The sequence below is a fragment of the Pungitius pungitius genome, chromosome 2, assembly GCF_949316345.1.
Source record: "Pungitius pungitius chromosome 2, fPunPun2.1, whole genome shotgun sequence".
In the NCBI taxonomy this organism is placed as follows: Eukaryota; Metazoa; Chordata; class Actinopteri; order Perciformes; family Gasterosteidae; genus Pungitius; species Pungitius pungitius.
This window is the reverse complement of record NC_084901.1, coordinates 22,939,518-22,959,143: the sequence shown is the minus strand read 5'-3', so window position 1 is coordinate 22,959,143 and position 19,626 is coordinate 22,939,518. Positions and strand designations below refer to the sequence as shown.

Here is a 19,626-nt window from a genome sequence, read left to right as displayed (position 1 = left end):
TGGATTGACACCTGACACTTGCGTTTCGGAAAAAATTATGGACCATAAAAATCCGGGCAAATTGGAACATTATTTGTCCCACTGATTTTTGCAAGGAAATGTCGAGCAGAACAATGAGACGGCAAGTACTGTTTTTTTTTCTGGTCCTTCATCTAAGTACAGTGCTCGGCCAAATCAGCTACTCGATCCCGGAGGAAATGTCAAGTGGATCTTTAGTCGGCAATATTGCTCAAGATTTGGGATTAGATATTAAACGAGTGAAATCGGGCAAAGCTCGGGTATACACAGGAGACGGTGTGGGATACATCGAGCTAAATACAGAACGAGGAGTCTTACTCATCAAAGACAGAATAGACAGAGAAGCGATTTGCAGACAGACTACTCCTTGTGCTCTACATTTCCAAATTATTTTGGAAAATCCGATGGAGTTCTACAGTATCACAGTGGAAATAACTGATATAAATGACAATCCTCCCACCTTTGAACGAAATGAAGTCAGTTTTAAAATAAGCGAATCTGCTTTAGTTGGAGCAACATTTGGATTAGATAGAGCAATAGATCTTGATGTGGGCAAAAATGGTCTTCAAAACTACGAGCTCAAACCTACCAATAATTTTATACTCAAACGAAATAGTCAGGGGGATGGAACAGAAAAGGTGGAAATGGTTTTACAGAAGCACCTCGACAGAGAGAAAGAAGATATCGTTTACTTAGTTCTAACAGCGTTTGATGGAGGAAACACCCAAATGTCAGGGACAATTAGGATTTCCATCACGGTGTTAGATGCCAATGATAACGCTCCTGTTTTTACACAGTCAACCTACACAGCCACAGTTTTAGAAAATGCCGCGATTGGGACAATTGTTACAAGCGTTGCGGCGTCTGACGCAGATTATGGAACGAATTGCAGAATTAAGTATTCAATTACTAACAGTTTAGATCAAGCTCACACGTTGTTTCAGATACATGAAGACAGTGGCGAAATTCGATTGATTGGAAATATTGATTATGAAAAAATGCAGAATTATCATATTAATATACGTGCAACTGACGACGGTGGACTTACAGATTCATGTAAAGTTATAGTTGAAGTGGTGGATATAAACGACAATAAACCAGCAATTAATATTATGTCAAAATTAAACATGATATCTGAGCACTCTAAGCCGAGCACTGTAGTAGCAATGATTAACGTTCAAGACCCTGATTCAAGCGAAAACGGCGAAGTTCACTGTTTCATCAACAATAACACCCCTTTGACGATAATATCGACATCAAAAAAATTCTACAGTTTAGTAACTGACAGTGAATTAGACAGAGAGAGATCCTCTGAGTATAATATAACTGTGACCTGCTCTGATGAAGGAGTCCCCTCCCTCTCCAGCAGCGTCACTCTCACCTTACAGATCTCTGATGTTAATGATAACGCGCCTGACTTTGAGAGGAGCTCATATGAGGCCTATATTGTAGAAAACAACACACCAGGACTCTCTATATTTACAGTGAAAGCCAGAGACGCTGACTGGAACCAGAACGCCCGTGTTTCGTACATACTGGAGGACTCCTCTGTTAACGGAGTGCCAGTCTCCTCGTATGTGTCCGTTAGTGCTGATAGTGGAGTCATCCACGCAGTGCGCTCTTTTGACTACGAGCAGATCAAAGTTTTCCACTTCCGCGTCAAAGCGCAAGATGGAGGCTCCCCTCCACTCAGTAGCAACGTGACTGTGAAAGTGCTGATCCAGGACCAGAACGACAACCCTCCTCAGGTTCTGTACCCTGTCCAGACTGGAGGCTCTCTGGTGGCTGAGATGGTTCCTCGTTCAGCAGATGTGGGCTATCTGGTCACTAAAGTGGTGGCTGTTGATGTGGACTCTGGACAGAATGCCTGGCTCTCCTACAAACTGCAGAAAGCCACAGACAGGGCGCTGTTTGAAGTGGGCTTACAGAATGGAGAAATAAGAACCATCAGCGGAGTCACTGATAAAGATGCAGTGAAACAAAGACTGACTGTGATCGTGGAGGACAACGGGCAGCCCTCTCGTTCAGCTACAGTCATTGTTAACGTGGCGGTGGCGGACAGCTTCCCTGAAGTGCTGTCTGAGTTCACTGACTATACACAAGACACGGAGTACAATGACAACCTGACCTTCTACTTAGTGTTGGCTTTGGCTGTAGTTTCCTTCCTCTTCATCACGTGTTTAGTGGTTATTATATCAGTGAAGATCTACAGATGGAGGCAGTCTCGCGTCCGGTATCACTCCAATCTCCCTGTGATTCCGTATTATCCACCACGTTACTCAGACACTTTGGGGACAGGGACTCTCCAACACGTGTACAACTACGAGGTGTGCAGGACGAATGACTCCAGAAAGAGTGACTGTAAGTTTGGCACTGTCAGTAGTCAGAACGTGCTGATAATGGACCCCAGTTCTGCAGGAACGATGCAGCGGATACAAAGTGAGAAGAACATCCTGGACGAACCAGACTCTCCTCTAGAGGTTAGTCATACCCGGTATAATGGTTGCCCCACAGATTTTTAGACTGATGAGTCCGTTTGAATTTTTCAGTAAACCAACATTTCAGCACCATGGACAGTGGTAATGAAAGCACTATGCCATATTAATTCCCTCCTGCACTTTCCCTTAACTAACACTGAGTAAGTTTAGACTCTTCTGCCTTTCTCGTTCATATATTGAAATGATTACATGTTTTGTATTCAATTATTGACTTTGCTTTTATTTGCTTTTTTCTTATGAGCATCCTGTTTCATTGTTTGTCTAGTTCTTTCAAAGTCACAGTTATAAGGGATTTGTGTCTAGCCATATATTTGGCTCATTGTAGTTTAATATGATTCCTATTTGTCTTTTGACAAATAAGTATACGTTCATATCTTCTTACATGATCCTAGAATTCGTTTTTGCGCTTGACTCTAAGCACATATCTAATCACTTACACCTACTTGAGCTAAAATCCTAAACCAGTTTAGGTTCATTTCTCCTGCACGGTTTAATATTGTAATTATAATATTATTCTAAAAATATAATATATGCAATAATCCTGATGTTAATTAGCAATCTTTGTAATAGTAATCATCATAGTAATCATATAGGTCTAACTTTCCTTTTTATTTTCATGTTCTCCCGCAATTCTCTAAAACAGTTGTTGTACGGTATATTGAACAGAAAGGGCCGCTATTGGCCTGAGAGCTGCAGTCTTCAATAGAGCTCGCAACTGTACCTCCCTCTTAGATTGTAACATAGAAATTGAAAAAGGGACTAACAGCATGTCCTCGCTTCAATTGAAAACTGCTTATGTACATGGAAACCTGTAATTTTCGTGGATCCTTTTTTTTATAGATAGTATCGTAAACCTAACTGCATTCATACGGATTACATTTTTGTTTTTTTAAATCAAGATTGGAATACAACGACGAAGCAATGAGACGGCAAGTACCGTTGCTCATCTTGGTTCTCTCACTCACTTCGACGTTCGGACAAGTCAGCTACTCCATTCCGGAGGAAATGGAAAGAGGTTCATTAGTATGTAAAATAGGTCAAGATCTAGGTTTGGATTTTTTAAGGCTCAAATCGGGCAAAGCTCGTATTCATTCGGGTGACAGTGCAGAATATATCGAGCTGAACAAAGAACGGGGTGTCCTGCTTATCAAGGAAAGAATAGACAGAGAAATATTGTGTGGAGAAACAACGCCCTGTGCCTTACATTTGCAGATGATTTTGGAAAATCCGATGGAATTGTTTCGCATAACAATAGAGATTACAGACATAAACGATAATGCTCCGTGCTTTGCGTCGAGTGAAACACGTTTTGAAATCAGTGAGTCCGCCGTTATTGGTTCTAAATTTGTGCTTGAGAAAGCCATCGATGCAGACATTGGTGTAAATGATATCCAAAGCTATACGCTTAATCCAGCAAACAACTTTGCATTGAAAATAGAGAATCAAGCGGACGGAAGTAAAAAGGTGGAAATGGTTCTACAGAAACCTCTAGATCGAGAGCACCAGAATCAGATATCACTGTTATTAACTGCTCTAGACGGTGGAGAGCCGCGCAAGTCTGGTAAAATGCAGATAACGGTTAACGTGTTAGATGCTAACGATAATGCACCGGTTTTCACTAAGTCAGTTTATAAATCAACAATTACCGAGAATTCCCCGAGGGGAACCAGTGTTATAACTGTTAGTGCATCTGACAAAGACGGAGGCTCTCATGGCGAAATTTCATACGCTATTTCAAATAGCAAGCGCCGTTTATCAGACTTATTTCAGATTGATAGGAAAACGGGAGAAGTGATCTTAATAGGTGAATTAGATTACGAAAAAGCTAAAGTATTTCAAATTGATATCGAGGCTATGGATAATGGAGGACTCTCTGATTCCAGTAAGATTCTAATAGATATCACTGATGTCAATGACAACAGTCCTCAGTTGAAGATACTCTCTAAATCTGACGCCATTTCAGAAGACTCTCCTCACAACCACGTGATTGCTATGTTAAGCGTAAATGACCCGGACTCTGAAAGGAGTGGCGAGGTGACATGTAATATTAACGATGACATTCCTTTTAAAATTCATAACACAATGAATGGATTTTATAGTTTAGTAACAGAGGTAGCTTTGGATAGAGAGGTAGCATCCCAATTTAATATAACTGTGACTTGCTCCGACAAAGGACTCCCCTCCCTCTCCAGCAGCGTCACTCTCACCTTACAGATCTCTGATGTTAATGATAATTCGCCTGTCTTTGAGAGGAGCTCATATGAGGCCTATATTGTAGAAAACAACACACCGGGTCTCTCTGTATTCACAGTAAAAGCCAGAGATGCTGACTGGAACCAGAACGCGCGTGTTTCTTACATACTGGAGGACTCCTCTGTTAACGGAGTGCCAGTCTCCTCGTATGTGTCCGTTAGTGCTGATAGTGGAGTCATCCACGCAGTGCGCTCTTTTGACTACGAGCAGATCAAAGATTTCCACTTCCGCGTCAAAGCGCAAGATGGAGGCTCCCCTCCACTCAGTAGCAACGTGACTGTGAAAGTGCTGATCCAGGACCAGAACGACAACCCTCCTCAGGTTCTGTACCCGGTCCAGACTGGAGGCTCTCTGGTGGCTGAGATGGTTCCTCGTTCAGCAGATGTGAGCTATCTGGTCACTAAAGTGGTGGCTGTTGATGTGGACTCTGGACAGAATGCCTGGCTCTCCTACAAACTGCAGAAAGCCACAGACAGGGCGCTGTTTGAAGTGGGCTTACAGAATGGAGAAATAAGAACTATCCGCGGAGTCACTGATAAAGATGCAGTGAAACAAAGACTGACTGTGATCGTGGAGGACAACGGGCAGCCCTCTCGTTCAGCTACAGTCATTGTTAACGTGGCGGTGGCGGACAGCTTCCCGGAAGTGCTGTCTGAGTTCACTGACTATACACAAGACAAGGAGTACAATGACAACCTGACCTTCTACTTAGTGTTGGCTTTGGCTGTAGTTTCCTTCCTCTTCATCACGTGTTTAGTGGTTATTATATCAGTGAAGATCTACAGATGGAGGCAGTCTCGCGTCCTGTATCACTCCAATCTCCCTGTGATTCCATATTATCCACCACGTTACTCAGACACTTTGGGGACAGGGACTCTCCAACACGTGTACAACTACGAGGTGTGCAGGACGAATGACTCCAGAAAGAGTGACTGTAAGTTCGGCACAGTCGGTAGTCAGAACGTGCTGATAATGGACCCCAGTTCTACAGGAACGATGCAGCGGATACAAAGTGAGAAGAACATCCTGGATGAACCAGACTCTCCTCTAGAGGTTTGTCATAAGCTGCTAATATATATATATATATATATATATATATATATATATATATATATGTGTGTGTGTGTGTGTGTGTGTGTGTGTGTGTGTGTGTGTGTGTGTGTTGGCCCACAGGAGGAGCTTAAAACGTTTTTTAAGGGAGAGGTTCAGCACCTTGGAAAGCAACATCCAAGTCCTGCCTCCAATTAAATTCACCTTTGCACACTACTTTAAGAGGCTAGTACACTACATTTGTATTCATTACTATACTCCCAATTACATTTCTCACTATATATAGGATGATTTTATTTTATTTTACTTTATTATAATTAACGTCCTGCATCTTATCTTTTTGCTATGTGAAATGACTGTATATATATATATATATATATAGTGTTTCTCAATTTACGGGGCTGTCTCAGTCTTGTACTTTCATAATTTGAACTCTTCGGGCCGCTGTTGCCCAATATCTTTTTGTTTTGCATTGGTTTCGTGACTGATTCTCACAGGCATTGCTCCAGCATCTAACTGAGACACTGTCGCATACGTAGAAGACGCACTTCGGAGATCGGACATTATTTTCCACCGATAACCTAGGGTGGTATTTTGTTTTTCTCAGGATTAAAACCTTTCCTCCAATATTTTTCATTTACACCAAACGGAATTTCATTTCGTAACGGAATATAAAAAAGACGCTCTAGTGCAACAGAGCTACCAGAGACAACAATGAAACGGCAAGTACTGGTGGTAATATTCACCCTCCACCTCAGTTCTGTGATCGGGCAGTTCAGTTACTCGATTCCGGAGGAACTGGCAAAGGGGTCTTTGGTCGGTAACATAGCGCGGGATTTGGGTCTAGATGGCAAACGTATCTTGTCAGGTAGAGCTCGTATTTATACGGGGGACAGTGTCCAGTATATCGAGCTCAACAGAGAAAGGGGAATCCTCGTTATTAAAGAAAGAATAGACCGAGAAGGGCTCTGCAGACAGACAACGCCTTGCGCTTTGCATTTTCAGATTACGTTAGAGAACCCATTAGAATTATTTCCAGTTACTGTAGAAATTACTGATATTAATGACAATGTTCCACTATTCCAAAATGAGGACAGAAGGTTTGAAATAAGCGAATCAGCGGTGATCGGCTCTAAATTCATGCTAGAAAAAGCGATTGACCCTGATATCGGGCTGAACGGGCTTCAGAAATATACTTTAAAACCAAGTGACAATTTCATGCTTAAATTGCAAAGTCAATCTGATGGCAGCAAAAAGGTTGAAATGATTTTACAAAAGTCGTTGGACAGAGAAAAACAACAACACATATCTCTACTCTTGACAGCGGAGGATGGCGGGGAACCGCAAAGGACTGGAACAATGCACATTCATGTTACCGTTCTGGATGCAAACGACAATGCTCCTGTGTTTACTAAGTCCGTTTACAAAGCCAGCATTATAGAAAACTCCGCAATAGGGACGCTAGTTACCAAGGTCAGTGCTTCAGATGCAGACCAAGGATCAAATGGAGAGGTGATCTATGTCATCGGGAACCGCATTGATACTGTGTCAAAATTATTTCACATTAATAGTGAAGGTGAAGTGATACTAGATGGACCAGTAGACTATGAAAAAGAAAAAAATTATCACATTGATATCGAGGCAATTGATCAAGGAGGACTATCGGATTCAAGTAAGATGATAATTGATGTAATTGACGTTAATGACAATAGCCCCGTTGTAAATATAATATCAACATCAAGCTCAGTACAAGAGGACTCAGCACCAAAAACAGTAATAGCTTTAATGAGTGTCAATGACCCTGATCCTGATACAAATGGGAAAGTCAACTGTGTTATAAATCAAGATATCCCGTTTGAAATCAAATTTACATCGAATCATTTTTATAGTTTAGTGACAGAGAGGGAATTAGACAGAGAGACAGACTCTGCGTATAATATCACGGTGACCTGTTCTGATGAAGGAGTCCCCTCCCTCTCCAGCAGCGTCACTCTTACCTTACAGATCTCTGATGTTAATGATAATTCGCCTGTCTTTGAGAGGAGCTCATATGAGGCCTATATTGTAGAAAACAACACACCGGGTCTCTCTATATTCACAGTGAAAGCCAGAGACGCTGACTGGAACCAGAACGCACGTGTTTCTTACATACTGGAGGACTCCTCTGTTAACGGAGTGCCAGTCTCCTCGTATGTGTCCGTTAGTGCTGATGGTGGAGTCATCCACGCAGTGCGCTCTTTTGACTACGAGCAGATCAAAGTTTTCCACTTCCGCGTCAAAGCGCAAGACGGAGGCTCCCCTCCACTCAGTAGCAACGTGACTGTGAAAGTGCTGATCCAGGACCAGAACGACAACCCTCCTCAGGTTCTGTACCCGGTCCAGACTGGAGGCTCTCTGGTGGCTGAGATGGTTCCTCGTTCAGCAGATGTGGGCTATCTGGTCACTAAAGTGGTGGCTGTTGATGTGGACTCTGGACAGAATGCCTGGCTCTCCTACAAACTGCAGAAAGCCACAGACAGGGCGCTGTTTGAAGTGGGCTTACAGAATGGAGAAATAAGAACTATCCGCGGAGTCACTGATAAAGATGCAGTGAAACAAAGACTGACTGTGATCGTGGAGGACAACGGGCAGCCCTCTCGTTCAGCTACAGTCATTGTTAACGTGGCGGTGGCGGACAGCTTCCCTGAAGTGCTGTCTGAGTTCACTGACTATACACAAGACAAGGAGTACAATGACAACCTGACCTTCTACTTAGTGTTGGCTTTGGCTGTAGTTTCCTTCCTCTTCATCACGTGTTTAGTGGTTATTATATCAGTGAAGATCTACAGATGGAGGCAGTCTCGCGTCCTGTATCACTCCAATCTCCCTGTGATTCCGTATTATCCACCACGTTACTCAGACACTTTGGGGACAGGGACTCTCCAACACGTGTACAACTACGAGGTGTGCAGGACGAATGACTCCAGAAAGAGTGACTGTAAGTTCGGCACAGTCGGTAGTCAGAACGTGCAGATAATGGACCCCAGTTCTACAGGAACGATGCAGCGGATACAAAGTGAGAAGAATATCCTGGATGAACCAGATTCACCACTAGAGGTTTGACTCTTTAAACCTTTTTTAACCCACTGTTGGAGAAATCTTTGTTAAACTTTAAAGCTCGTATTACATGTTAGAAAATAATAGTACAGCGCATGGTTTAAAGATCATTGCGTTGTATGCTCGATGTTGTATAGTCTACGCCTTCCACGTTATATTTAGTATCCAAAATGTATTTAATCAACAATACATGATCCTTTTTCAGACCTCCCGTTATGACGATCATGCTTTCATTCATATTAGTTAAATGCATTGACATTTGTTTTATCTGCTTAAAGAGGCAGAAACATAACGTTTTTCCTTCAAGGTGAAGTATTTTTCTATTGTTTTCGTTACTTTCTGTTCATATATGATATCATTTTTTATTCTATTCAATGCACAATATATGTTGCTCAAATAAATAACAATGAGTAAAACAAAGGGACGTTTATATTTATGTCACCCAGGCAATGTGCGTAAAAGGTGTTTTATCCCCATAAAGCAGCAGCAAGTCCGAGAGTACTATATACTCTTCAATTATTTAAATATCAGACCATTATATTTAGGTCAAATAGAAAGGGAAACATAATTTTACCCCAAACTCTTTCTTTTGTAACACAATCTTGAATTGTTTTTAGTTAATCTCATTTCTGTTTTGCTCCTTTAGACTGCTGATGACTGCTGACACGTTTTATTGTTATTCACCCGGTGAATATGGGCTGTTGTGTATTAATCTGCCAATAAGACCGTAAACTACACCGATATTTTCTCTAAGTGTTTGATTCTATGTCTACGGAGGTAACACTGAGAACGAGATTTATTTTTTATTGTCTCATGTGATTTCTTCTTCTGAACTCAATGGGCCGCTGTCGACCAGCCTCCTGGCGTTTACATTAATATGTATTTAAGACATCCCCTGTACTGTGGCAAGCGGAGTACTCCGAAGCATTACGCACAGTTGTTCGTGGGTGAAACACGGAATATCAAGCTGGAACAATTTTGTCGTTAATCTTCGATCAAACAGCAATTCTATTTGCACCGTTAACGCTCGTTTCAGGGAGGGGAATTTGTTATATTTGGTTCGACGGGTGAGTCTGACAGAACAATGAGACGGCAAGTACTGTTGTTTTTCTCGGTCCTGTGTCTCAGCTCAGCGCTCGGCCAGGTCAGCTTCTCAATTCCAGAGGAGATGGCAAAGGGGTCTTTGGTCGGTAACATAGCTCACGATTTAGGCTTGGATGTTAAACGATTACAAGCCGGTAAAGCTCGCATCCACACAGGAGACAGTGCGGAATACATCCAGCTTAACAAGGAAAAAGGACTCCTCATTATCAAAGAGAGAATAGATCGCGAAGCTCTCTGCGGTCAGACGACGCCTTGCGCTCTGCATTTTCAAATTGCCTTGGAAAACCCAATAGAAATATTCCCGATAACTGTCGAAATTACAGATATTAATGACAATGCTCCCGTATTCGAAAAGACAGAGAGGAGGTTTGAAATAAGCGAGTCTGCTGTTGTAGGCTCTAAGTTCATGCTAGAAAAAGCAATCGACGCCGACATAGGACTGAATGGTCTACAGAGGTACACACTGAAGCCCGATGATCATTTTGTGCTTAAATTGCATAGTCAGTCTGATGGTGGTAAAAAGGTAGAAATGATTTTAAAGAAACCTTTGGATAGGGAAAAGCAGGAAATGGCATCATTATTGTTAACGGCTATTGATGGAGGAGAACCGCAAAGGTCTGGAACAATGCAGATTCATATTACTGTATTAGATATAAATGATAACGCTCCGGTTTTTACGAAAAACATTTACAAAGCAAGTGTAAAAGAGAACTCCCCTACGGGAACACTCATTACAAAGGTAAGTGCCTCCGATGTAGACAAAGGCTCGAATGGAGAAGTTATCTACGTAATTGGAAGTAGTATGAGGAGCATTTCAAAATTGTTCCAAGTTACTGACGATGGTCTTCTGATATTGAATGGGCCAATTGATTATGAAAAAGCCAAAAAGTATGAGATTGATATAGAGGCTGTTGACAGTGGTGGTTTATCGGATTCAAGTAAAATAGTAATTGATGTAGGTGATATAAATGATAATAGTCCTGTTATCAATATGATTTCATTCTCAAATTTGATAGGAGAGGATCTGCTTCCCAACACAGTGGTAGCTGCAATGACTGTAAATGATCCTGATTCTGAAGAAAACGGAAAGGTCCGGTGTGTAATTGATAAAAATGTCCCATTTTTAATCACACCTACATCAACTAACTTCTATAGCATCGTTACAGACGGTATATTAGACAGAGAGATCGCTTCTAAGCATAATATAACGGTGACCTGCTCTGATGAAGGAGTCCCCTCGCTCTCGAGTAGCGTCACTCTCACCTTACAGATCTCTGATGTTAATGATAACGCACCTGTCTTTGAGAGGAGCTCATATGAGGCCTATATTGTAGAAAACAACACACCAGGACTCTCTATGTTCACAGTAAAAGCCAGAGACGCTGACTGGAACCAGAACGCGCGTGTTTCGTACATACTGGAGGACTCCTCTGTTAACGGAGTGCCAGTCTCCTCGTATGTGTCCGTTAGTGCTGATAGTGGAGTCATCCACACAGTGCGCTCTTTTGACTACGAGCAGATCAAAGATTTCCACTTCCGCGTCAAAGCGCAAGACGGAGGCTCCCCTCCACTCAGTAGCAACGTGACTGTGAAAGTGCTGATCCAGGACCAGAACGACAACCCTCCTCAGGTTCTGTACCCGGTCCAGACTGGAGGCTCTCTGGTGGCTGAGATGGTTCCTCGTTCAGCAGATGTGGGCTATCTGGTCACTAAAGTGGTGGCTGTTGATGTGGACTCTGGACAGAATGCCTGGCTCTCCTACAAACTGCAGAAAGCCACAGACAGGGCGCTGTTTGAAGTGGGCTTACAGAATGGAGAAATAAGAACTATCCGCGGAGTCACTGATAAAGATGCAGTGAAACAAAGACTGACTGTGATCGTGGAGGACAACGGGCAGCCCTCTCGTTCAGCTACAGTCATTGTTAACGTGGCGGTGGCGGACAGCTTCCCGGAAGTGCTGTCTGAGTTCACTGACTATACACAAGACAAGGAGTACAATGACAACCTGACATTCTACTTAGTGTTGGCTTTGGCTGTAGTTTCCTTCCTCTTCATCACGTGTTTAGTGGTTATTATATCAGTGAAGATCTACAGATGGAGGCAGTCTCGCGTCCTGTATCACTCCAATCTCCCTGTGATTCCGTATTATCCACCACGTTACTCAGACACTTTGGGGACAGGGACTCTCCAACACGTGTACAACTACGAGGTGTGCAGGACGAATGACTCCAGAAAGAGTGACTGTAAGTTCGGCACAGTCGGTAGTCAGAACGTGCTGATAATGGACCCCAGTTCTACAGGAACGATGCAGCGGATACAAAGTGAGAAGAACATCCTGGATGAACCAGACTCTCCTCTAGAGGTTAGAACGGTGATTCATCACTTTCGTACTCCTTAACATTTTGTCAATGTTTTATTCTATTTGCATTTCGTTTAACATAATTGTCGTTTGTTCATTAGCACCATAGAGAACAACATGTTTTTTTTAAAGCTTCAGGTGTTCTTTTGTTATAGAAGTGGGCAACCTTTGTATATGTTAAAGAAATTTGAAATACTTTACCATATTTTTAGATTTCATTTTAAGTGGACTTCATTTCATTTTGGTGGAACAATAAAAGCAAGTTTTTATTCTTCTATACCTACTCAACAAACATGTTTGTAGTTTTACTTTCTGGACTCGATGGGCCGCTATTGCCTAGTCTATCGTAGTCAACGCATATTTACAAGAGTACCGCCTCTTCGTTTCGATGTATTAGAGAGTATGGGTGGACTCAGGACGCATTGTCTTGTGTTGAGGGATCTATGCACTGCAAGACACAGCGTTCATCTTTTTGCTTCAAATTTTGGGCATCGTTTTTGTTACTCGTTTTTTTATTTTTATTATTTATTACCTTTCTAATGGATTTTCAAGGTCGCTGTTTCATCTTGCCGAGATCATGTCAAACAATGAGCTGGCAAGTACTGTTGTTCATCTCGATCCTCTATTTTAGTGCAGTATATGGCCAGGTCAGCTACTCTATTCCGGAGGAAATGGCGAAAGGCTCTCTAGTTGGTAATATAGCTCAGGATTTAGGTTTGGACGTTAAACGACTGAGGTTGGGTAACGCTCGTGTTTATTCTGGTGATAGCGGAGAATACATCGAGTTGAATCGCGAAAGAGGAGTCCTCCTTATCAAAGATAAAATAGACAGAGAGGCGTTGTGCGGTGACACGACACCATGTGCCGTGCATTTTCAGATTGTGTTAGAGAATCCTATGGAATTTTACAGTGTATCCGCTGAAATTACAGATATAAACGACCATGCACCAACCTTTGAAAAAAAAGAAATTAAGTTTATAATAAGCGAGTCTGCAGTTGTCGGGGCAAAATTTGATTTAGAAAGAGCAGTTGATTTAGATGTGGGAATAAATAATCTCCAAAGCTATGTTCTCCAGCCTAGTGATCATTTTTTACTTAAATTGCACAATCAAGCCGATGGTACAAAGAACGTTGAAATGGTCTTACAAAAACCTCTGGATAGAGAGAAAAACGCGTTCATTTCTCTGATGTTGACGGCTGTAGATGGAGGAGAACCACAGATGTCGGGAACAATGCAGATTCTCATCACAGTTTTAGATGCCAATGACAATGCACCTGTTTTTTCACAGCCCATATATAAAGGCAGTGTGGCTGAAAATGCTGCAAAGGGCACGATCGTATGCACTGTTACTGCTTCAGACGCTGATAGTAAATTAAATAGTAAAATATCTTATTCAATCACAAACACTTTAGATGACGTCAGACAAATGTTTTTTATAAATGAGGAAAGTGGAGAGGTTATATTGACAGGAAATTTGGATTATGAAAAGAAACGACATTTCCAAATCAGTGTACGTGCTAGAGACACCGGGGGACTGACTGATTCTTGTAAAGTTGTTGTCGATGTCGTTGATATAAATGACAACGAACCAGTGATCAAAATAATGTCTAAATCAGCTATTATATCAGAGAGTGCAAACCCCAACACAGTCGTTACAATGATTAACATCCAAGACCCAGACGCTGGAGAAAATGGTAAAGTTCAGTGTTTTATTACTGAAAATATTCCTTTTGTTTTGGAATCAACATCAAATAACTTCTATAGTTTAGTAACTGATAACGAATTAGACCGAGAGATATCCTTCGAATATAATATAACTGTGACCTGCTCAGATGAAGGAGTCCCCTCCCTCTCCAGCAGCGTCACTCTCACCTTACAGATCTCCGATGTTAATGATAATTCGCCTGTATTTGAGAGGAGCTCATTTGAGGCCCATATTATAGAAAACAACACACCGGGTCTCTCTATATTCACGGTGAAAGCCAGAGACGCTGACTGGAACCAGAACGCGCGTGTTTCTTACATACTGGAGGACTCCTCTGTTAACGGAGTGCCAGTCTCCTCGTATGTGTCCGTTAGTGCTGAAAGTGGAGTCATCCACGCAGTGCGCTCTTTTGACTACGAGCAGATCAAAGATTTCCAATTCCGCGTCAAAGCGCAAGATGGAGGCTCCCCTCCACTCAGTAGCAACGTGACTGTGAAAGCGCTAATCCAGGACCAGAACGACAACCCTCCTCAGGTTCTGTACCCGGTCCAGACTGGAGGCTCTCTGGTGGCTGAGATGGTTCCTCGTTCAGCAGATGTGGGCTATCTGGTCACTAAAGTGGTGGCTGTTGATGTGGACTCTGGACAGAATGCCTGGCTCTCCTACAAACTGCAGAAAGCCACAGACAGGGCGCTGTTTGAAGTGGGCTTACAGAATGGAGAAATAAGAACTATCCGCGGAGTTACTGATAAAGATGCAGTGAAACAAAGACTGACTGTGATCGTGGAGGACAACGGGCAGCCCTCTCGTTCAGCTACAGTCATTGTTAACGTGGCGGTGGCGGACAGCTTCCCGGAAGTGCTGTCTGAGTTCACTGACTATACACAAGACAAGGAGTACAATGACAACCTGACATTCTACTTAGTGTTGGCTTTGGCTGTAGTTTCCTTCCTCTTCATCACGTGTTTAGTGGTTATTATATCAGTGAAGATCTACAGATGGAGGCAGTCTCGCGTCCTGTATCACTCCAATCTCCCTGTGATTCCGTATTATCCACCACGTTACTCAGACACTTTGGGGACAGGGACTCTCCAACACGTGTACAACTACGAGGTGTGCAGGACGAATGACTCCAGAAAGAGTGACTGTAAGTTCGGCACAGTCGGTAGTCAGAACGTGCTGATAATGGACCGCAGTTCTACAGGAACGATGCAGCGGATACAAAGTGAGAAGAACATCCTGGATGAACCAGACTCTCCTCTAGAGGTTAGAACGGTGATTCATGAAATCTGGACTTCTTAACTTATTGTCAATGTTTTGATCTTCTTGCATTTTTAAAAATATATTTGGTGTCTATTCTCCAGCACCATGGAGAGCAACATGTTTTTTTCCCAAATATGCGATGTGTTCTTTTTTGTTATAGAAAAGGGCCACCGTGTACTTTTCATATTTTAAAATACTTTACCATATTTTAGATTGTATTTCAAGTCGACTAACTTTTATTCTTGTGGAACTATAAAAGCAATTTTATTCCAAATTTGATACATTTTCCCCCTATTCCTACTCATTAAACAGGTTTTGCAGTTTGACTTTCTAAACTCGATGGGCCGCTGTTGCCTAGTCTGTTGAAGTCAACGTATATTTACAGCAGTACCGCCTCTTTATTTCGATGTATTAGAGAAAGGGCTCCGGCGCAGATCGCATTGTCTTGTATTGAGGGATCTATGCACTGCAAGACACAGTGTTCGTGTTTTTCCTTTAAATTTTCGCATCGTTTTTGTTTCTTGTTTTTATTTGAATGACTTTTTTTTTTCTGACGGATATTTCAAGGTCGCTGATTCATCTCGCCCAGATTATTTTAAACAATGAGCCGGCAAGTACTGTTGTTTATCTCGATCCTCTATTTTAGTTCAGTATATAGCCAGGTCAGCTACTCTATTCCGGAGGAAATGGCGAAAGGCTCTTTAGTTGGTAATATAGCTCAGGATTTAGGTTTGGACGTTAAACGACTGAGGTTGGGTAACGCTCGTGTTTATTCTGGTGATGGCGGAGAATACATCGAGTTGAATCGCGAAAGAGGAGTCCTCCTTATCAAAGATAAAATAGACAGAGAGGCGTTGTGCGGTGACACGACCCCATGTGCCGTGCATTTTCAGATCGTGTTGGATAATCCTATGGAATTTTACAGCGTATCTGTTGAAATTACAGATATAAACGACCATGCACCAACCTTTAAAAAGAACGAAATGAAATTCATAATTAGTGAATCCGCTGTTGTCGGGACAAAATTTTTTTTAGAAAGAGCAGTTGATTTGGATGTAGGTATAAATAGTCTCCATAGCTATGTTCTCAAACCAAGTGATCATTTTTTACTTAAATTGCAGAACCAAGCCGATGGTACAAAGAACGTTGAAATGGTCTTACAAAAACCTCTGGATAGAGAGAAAAACGCGTTCATTTCTCTGATGTTGACGGCTATAGATGGAGGAGAACCACAGATGTCGGGAACAATGCAGATCCTCATCACAGTTTTAGATGCCAATGACAATGCACCTGTTTTTACACAGCCCATATATAAAGGCAGTGTGGCTGAAAATGCTGCAAAGGGCACGATCGTAACCACTGTTAGTGCTTCAGATGCTGATAGTAAATTAAATGGCAAAGTAACATACTCAATCACAAACACTTTGGATGACGTTGGGCACATGTTTGAAGTAAACGAGGACAGTGGGGAAGTTAGTTTGACTGGACAATTAGATTATGAAAAAAAACGAAATTTTCAGATCAATTTACTTGCAATGGATAATGGAGGGTTAACTGATTCTTGTAAAGTGGTTGTTGATGTAATTGATATAAATGACAATGAACCAGTGATTAAAATAATGTCTAAATCAGCTACTATATCAGAGAGTGCTAACCCCAACACAGTCGTTACAATGATTAACATCCAAGACCCAGACGCAGGAGAAAATGGCAAAGTTCAATGTTTTATAAATGAGAATATTCCTTTTGTTTTAAAATTGACTTCAAATAACTTCTATAGTTTAGTAACTGATGACGAATTAGACAGAGAAAGATCCTCTGAGTATAATATAACTGTGACCTGCTCCGATGAAGGAGTCCCCTCCCTCTCCAGCAGCGTCACTCTCACCTTACAGATCTCTGATGTTAATGATAATGCGCCTGTATTTGATAGGAGCTCATATGAGGCCTATATTATAGAGAACAACACACCGGGTCTCTCTATATTCACAGTGAAAGCCAGAGATGCTGACTGGAACCAGAACGCGCGTGTTTCTTACATACTGGAGGACTCCTCTGTTAACGGAGTGCCAGTCTCCTCGTATGTGTCCGTTAGTGCTGAAAGTGGAGTCATCCACGCAGTGCGCTCTTTTGACTACGAGCAGATCAAAGATTTCCAATTCTGCGTCAAAGCGCAAGATGGAGGCTCCCCTCCACTCAGTAGCAACGTGACTGTGAAAGTGCTGATCCAGGACCAGAACGACAACCCTCCTCAGGTTCTGTACCCAGTCCAGACTGGAGGCTCTCTGGTGGCTGAGATGGTTCCTCGTTCAGCAGATGTGGGCTATCTGGTCACTAAAGTGGTGGCTGTTGATGTGGACTCTGGACAGAATGCCTGGCTCTCCTACAAACTGCAGAAAGCCACAGACAGGGCGCTGTTTGAAGTGGGCTTACAGAATGGAGAAATAAGAACTATCCGCGGAGTTACTGATAAAGATGCAGTGAAACAAAGACTGACTGTGATCGTGGAGGACAACGGGCAGCCCTCTCGTTCAGCTACAGTCATTGTTAACGTGGCGGTGGCGGACAGCTTCCCGGAAGTGCTGTCTGAGTTCACTGACTATACACAAGACAAGGAGTACAATGACAACCTGACCTTCTACTTAGTGTTGGCTTTGGCTGTAGTTTCCTTCCTCTTCATCACGTGTTTAGTGGTTATTATATCAGTGAAGATCTACAGATGGAGGCAGTCTCGCGTCCTGTATCACTCCAATCTCCCTGTGATTCCGTATTATCCACCACGTTACTCAGACACTTTGGGGACAGGGACTCTCCAACACGTGTACAACTACGAGGTGTGCAGGACGAATGACTCCAGAAAGAGTGACTGTAAGTTCGGCACAGTCGGCAGTCAGAACGTGCTGATAATGGACCCCAGTTCTACAGGAACGATGCAGCGGATACAGAGTGAGAAGAACATCCTGGATGAACCAGACTCTCCTCTTGAGGTTAGAAATTCTAGTAGAAGCAAACCAAGACCATAGTGTCCGGTAACATTGCCAGAGACACAGCATTTGGCAAACTGACAGTCTATGCATATATTAATCTATTTGTGAGTATGTATTCGTTTTTATATTCATCAATCTATTCATCCATCTATCTATTGATCTATATTTTTGTTCTACTGCATATGTTGTACTGTATATAATCCATACTGTTTTAGGTGCAGTTTTGTTTCAAAGTTCCCATGTGCCGCTTTTGGTTAGTTTAAGGGAAGTTTGGTTTAATTTCTGAGTGAAATACTCCCTCGTCAGCTGGATGTATTTCAGGGCTTTATTGCAATCGTGACTTGGCTGACAAAGACGGCCCCTCACTAGTGCGCATATGATCATTTGGTTGGACTTTATTCAGTGGTTTTGTATTCCTACACAGATTTTACGAAGGCTCTGTTCATGATTGGTGTTCTAGGTTGTGTGATGGTGGCAACTGTTTTAATGCATTCGTCTGGCAGACATGGCTTTGGGGCAGGTCCGTTATTCTGTACCCAAGGAGATGACAACATGGTCTGTTGTTGGAAATATCATCCAGGACCACGGCTTAGATGTTCAACGCAGGAAATCTGGCAAAGCTACGATATTTACAGAGGATGGCAGTGAGTACATTAGTCTTAATACGTAAAAGGGAAGGGAATAGACAGAGAAGAACTGTGCAAGTGTCTCTCTGCTCTCTTCATTTTCAAATCATCCTCCTATTGAGTTGCATCGAATTGATGCAGAGGTTACAGATATTAATGATAATGCTCAGTTTCTCTCAAAAAAAGGACTATAGTTTCCAGGTTATTGAATCTGCATCTCCAGGGGCTCGCCAATCACATGTGTTCCAAAGATCCAGATGTAGCACACAACACCGTTCAAACACACAAGCTGAACCCAACAGATCATTTCAAATGAAATGTTGTCTCACTGCCTGATGGCACAAAATATATTGAAATGGTACTGTAAACTTCACTTGACAGCCAAAAAAGAAGAACATGAATTATGTTTGATTGATGCCGGAAATCCTGAAAAATTGAGTTTTGTTAAAATAAATGTTGTTGTATTGGATGCAAACGACAATTAACATTGAAGCTATGGACACAAGAGGACTGATAGACACAAGCAGGGTGCTGATTGAGGTGACCGACATTAATAACAATGCCCCTATAATAAGCATAATTTCCCTCTGTAATCCTATAGCAGAGGATTCAGCTCCAGGTACTGTTAAAGCAATGCTAAATATCAAAGATGTGGACTCAGAGAGA

The 19,626-nt window shown here is 42.2% G+C and overlaps 3 protein-coding genes and 1 pseudogene across 3 annotated transcripts; all 4 read left to right on the top strand.

The window, feature by feature from the left end:
- The window catches only part of LOC119210835 (protocadherin beta-15-like), a 204,715-nt pseudogene that overhangs the window by 138,849 nt on the left and 46,240 nt on the right, over nucleotides 1-19,626 (top strand).
- LOC134122678 (protocadherin beta-16-like) lies at nucleotides 2,509-5,843 on the top strand (the record flags this gene model as incomplete). Its single annotated transcript, XM_062560635.1, has 1 exon — nucleotides 2,509-5,843. A coding segment is annotated over exon 1 (2,406 nt), but the record flags the coding sequence as incomplete, so codon positions are not given.
- LOC119206936 (protocadherin gamma-A1-like) lies at nucleotides 6,270-8,921 on the top strand. Its single transcript, XM_037457630.2, has one exon. It carries the CDS (start codon nucleotides 6,534-6,536, stop codon nucleotides 8,919-8,921), a length of 2,388 nt encoding a protein of 795 aa, XP_037313527.2. The 5' UTR covers nucleotides 6,270-6,533.
- Nucleotides 8,923-12,640, top strand: LOC134122630 (protocadherin beta-16-like). Its single transcript, XM_062560631.1, has one exon. It carries the CDS (start codon nucleotides 10,000-10,002, stop codon nucleotides 12,415-12,417), a length of 2,418 nt encoding a protein of 805 aa, XP_062416615.1. The 5' UTR covers nucleotides 8,923-9,999; the 3' UTR covers nucleotides 12,418-12,640.

Coding starts and splice junctions, on each gene's coding strand:
- LOC119206936 (XM_037457630.2), top strand. CDS start 6,534: ATGAAACGGCAAGTACTGGTGGTAATATTCACCCTCCACCTCAGTTCT.
- LOC134122630 (XM_062560631.1), top strand. CDS start 10,000: ATGAGACGGCAAGTACTGTTGTTTTTCTCGGTCCTGTGTCTCAGCTCA.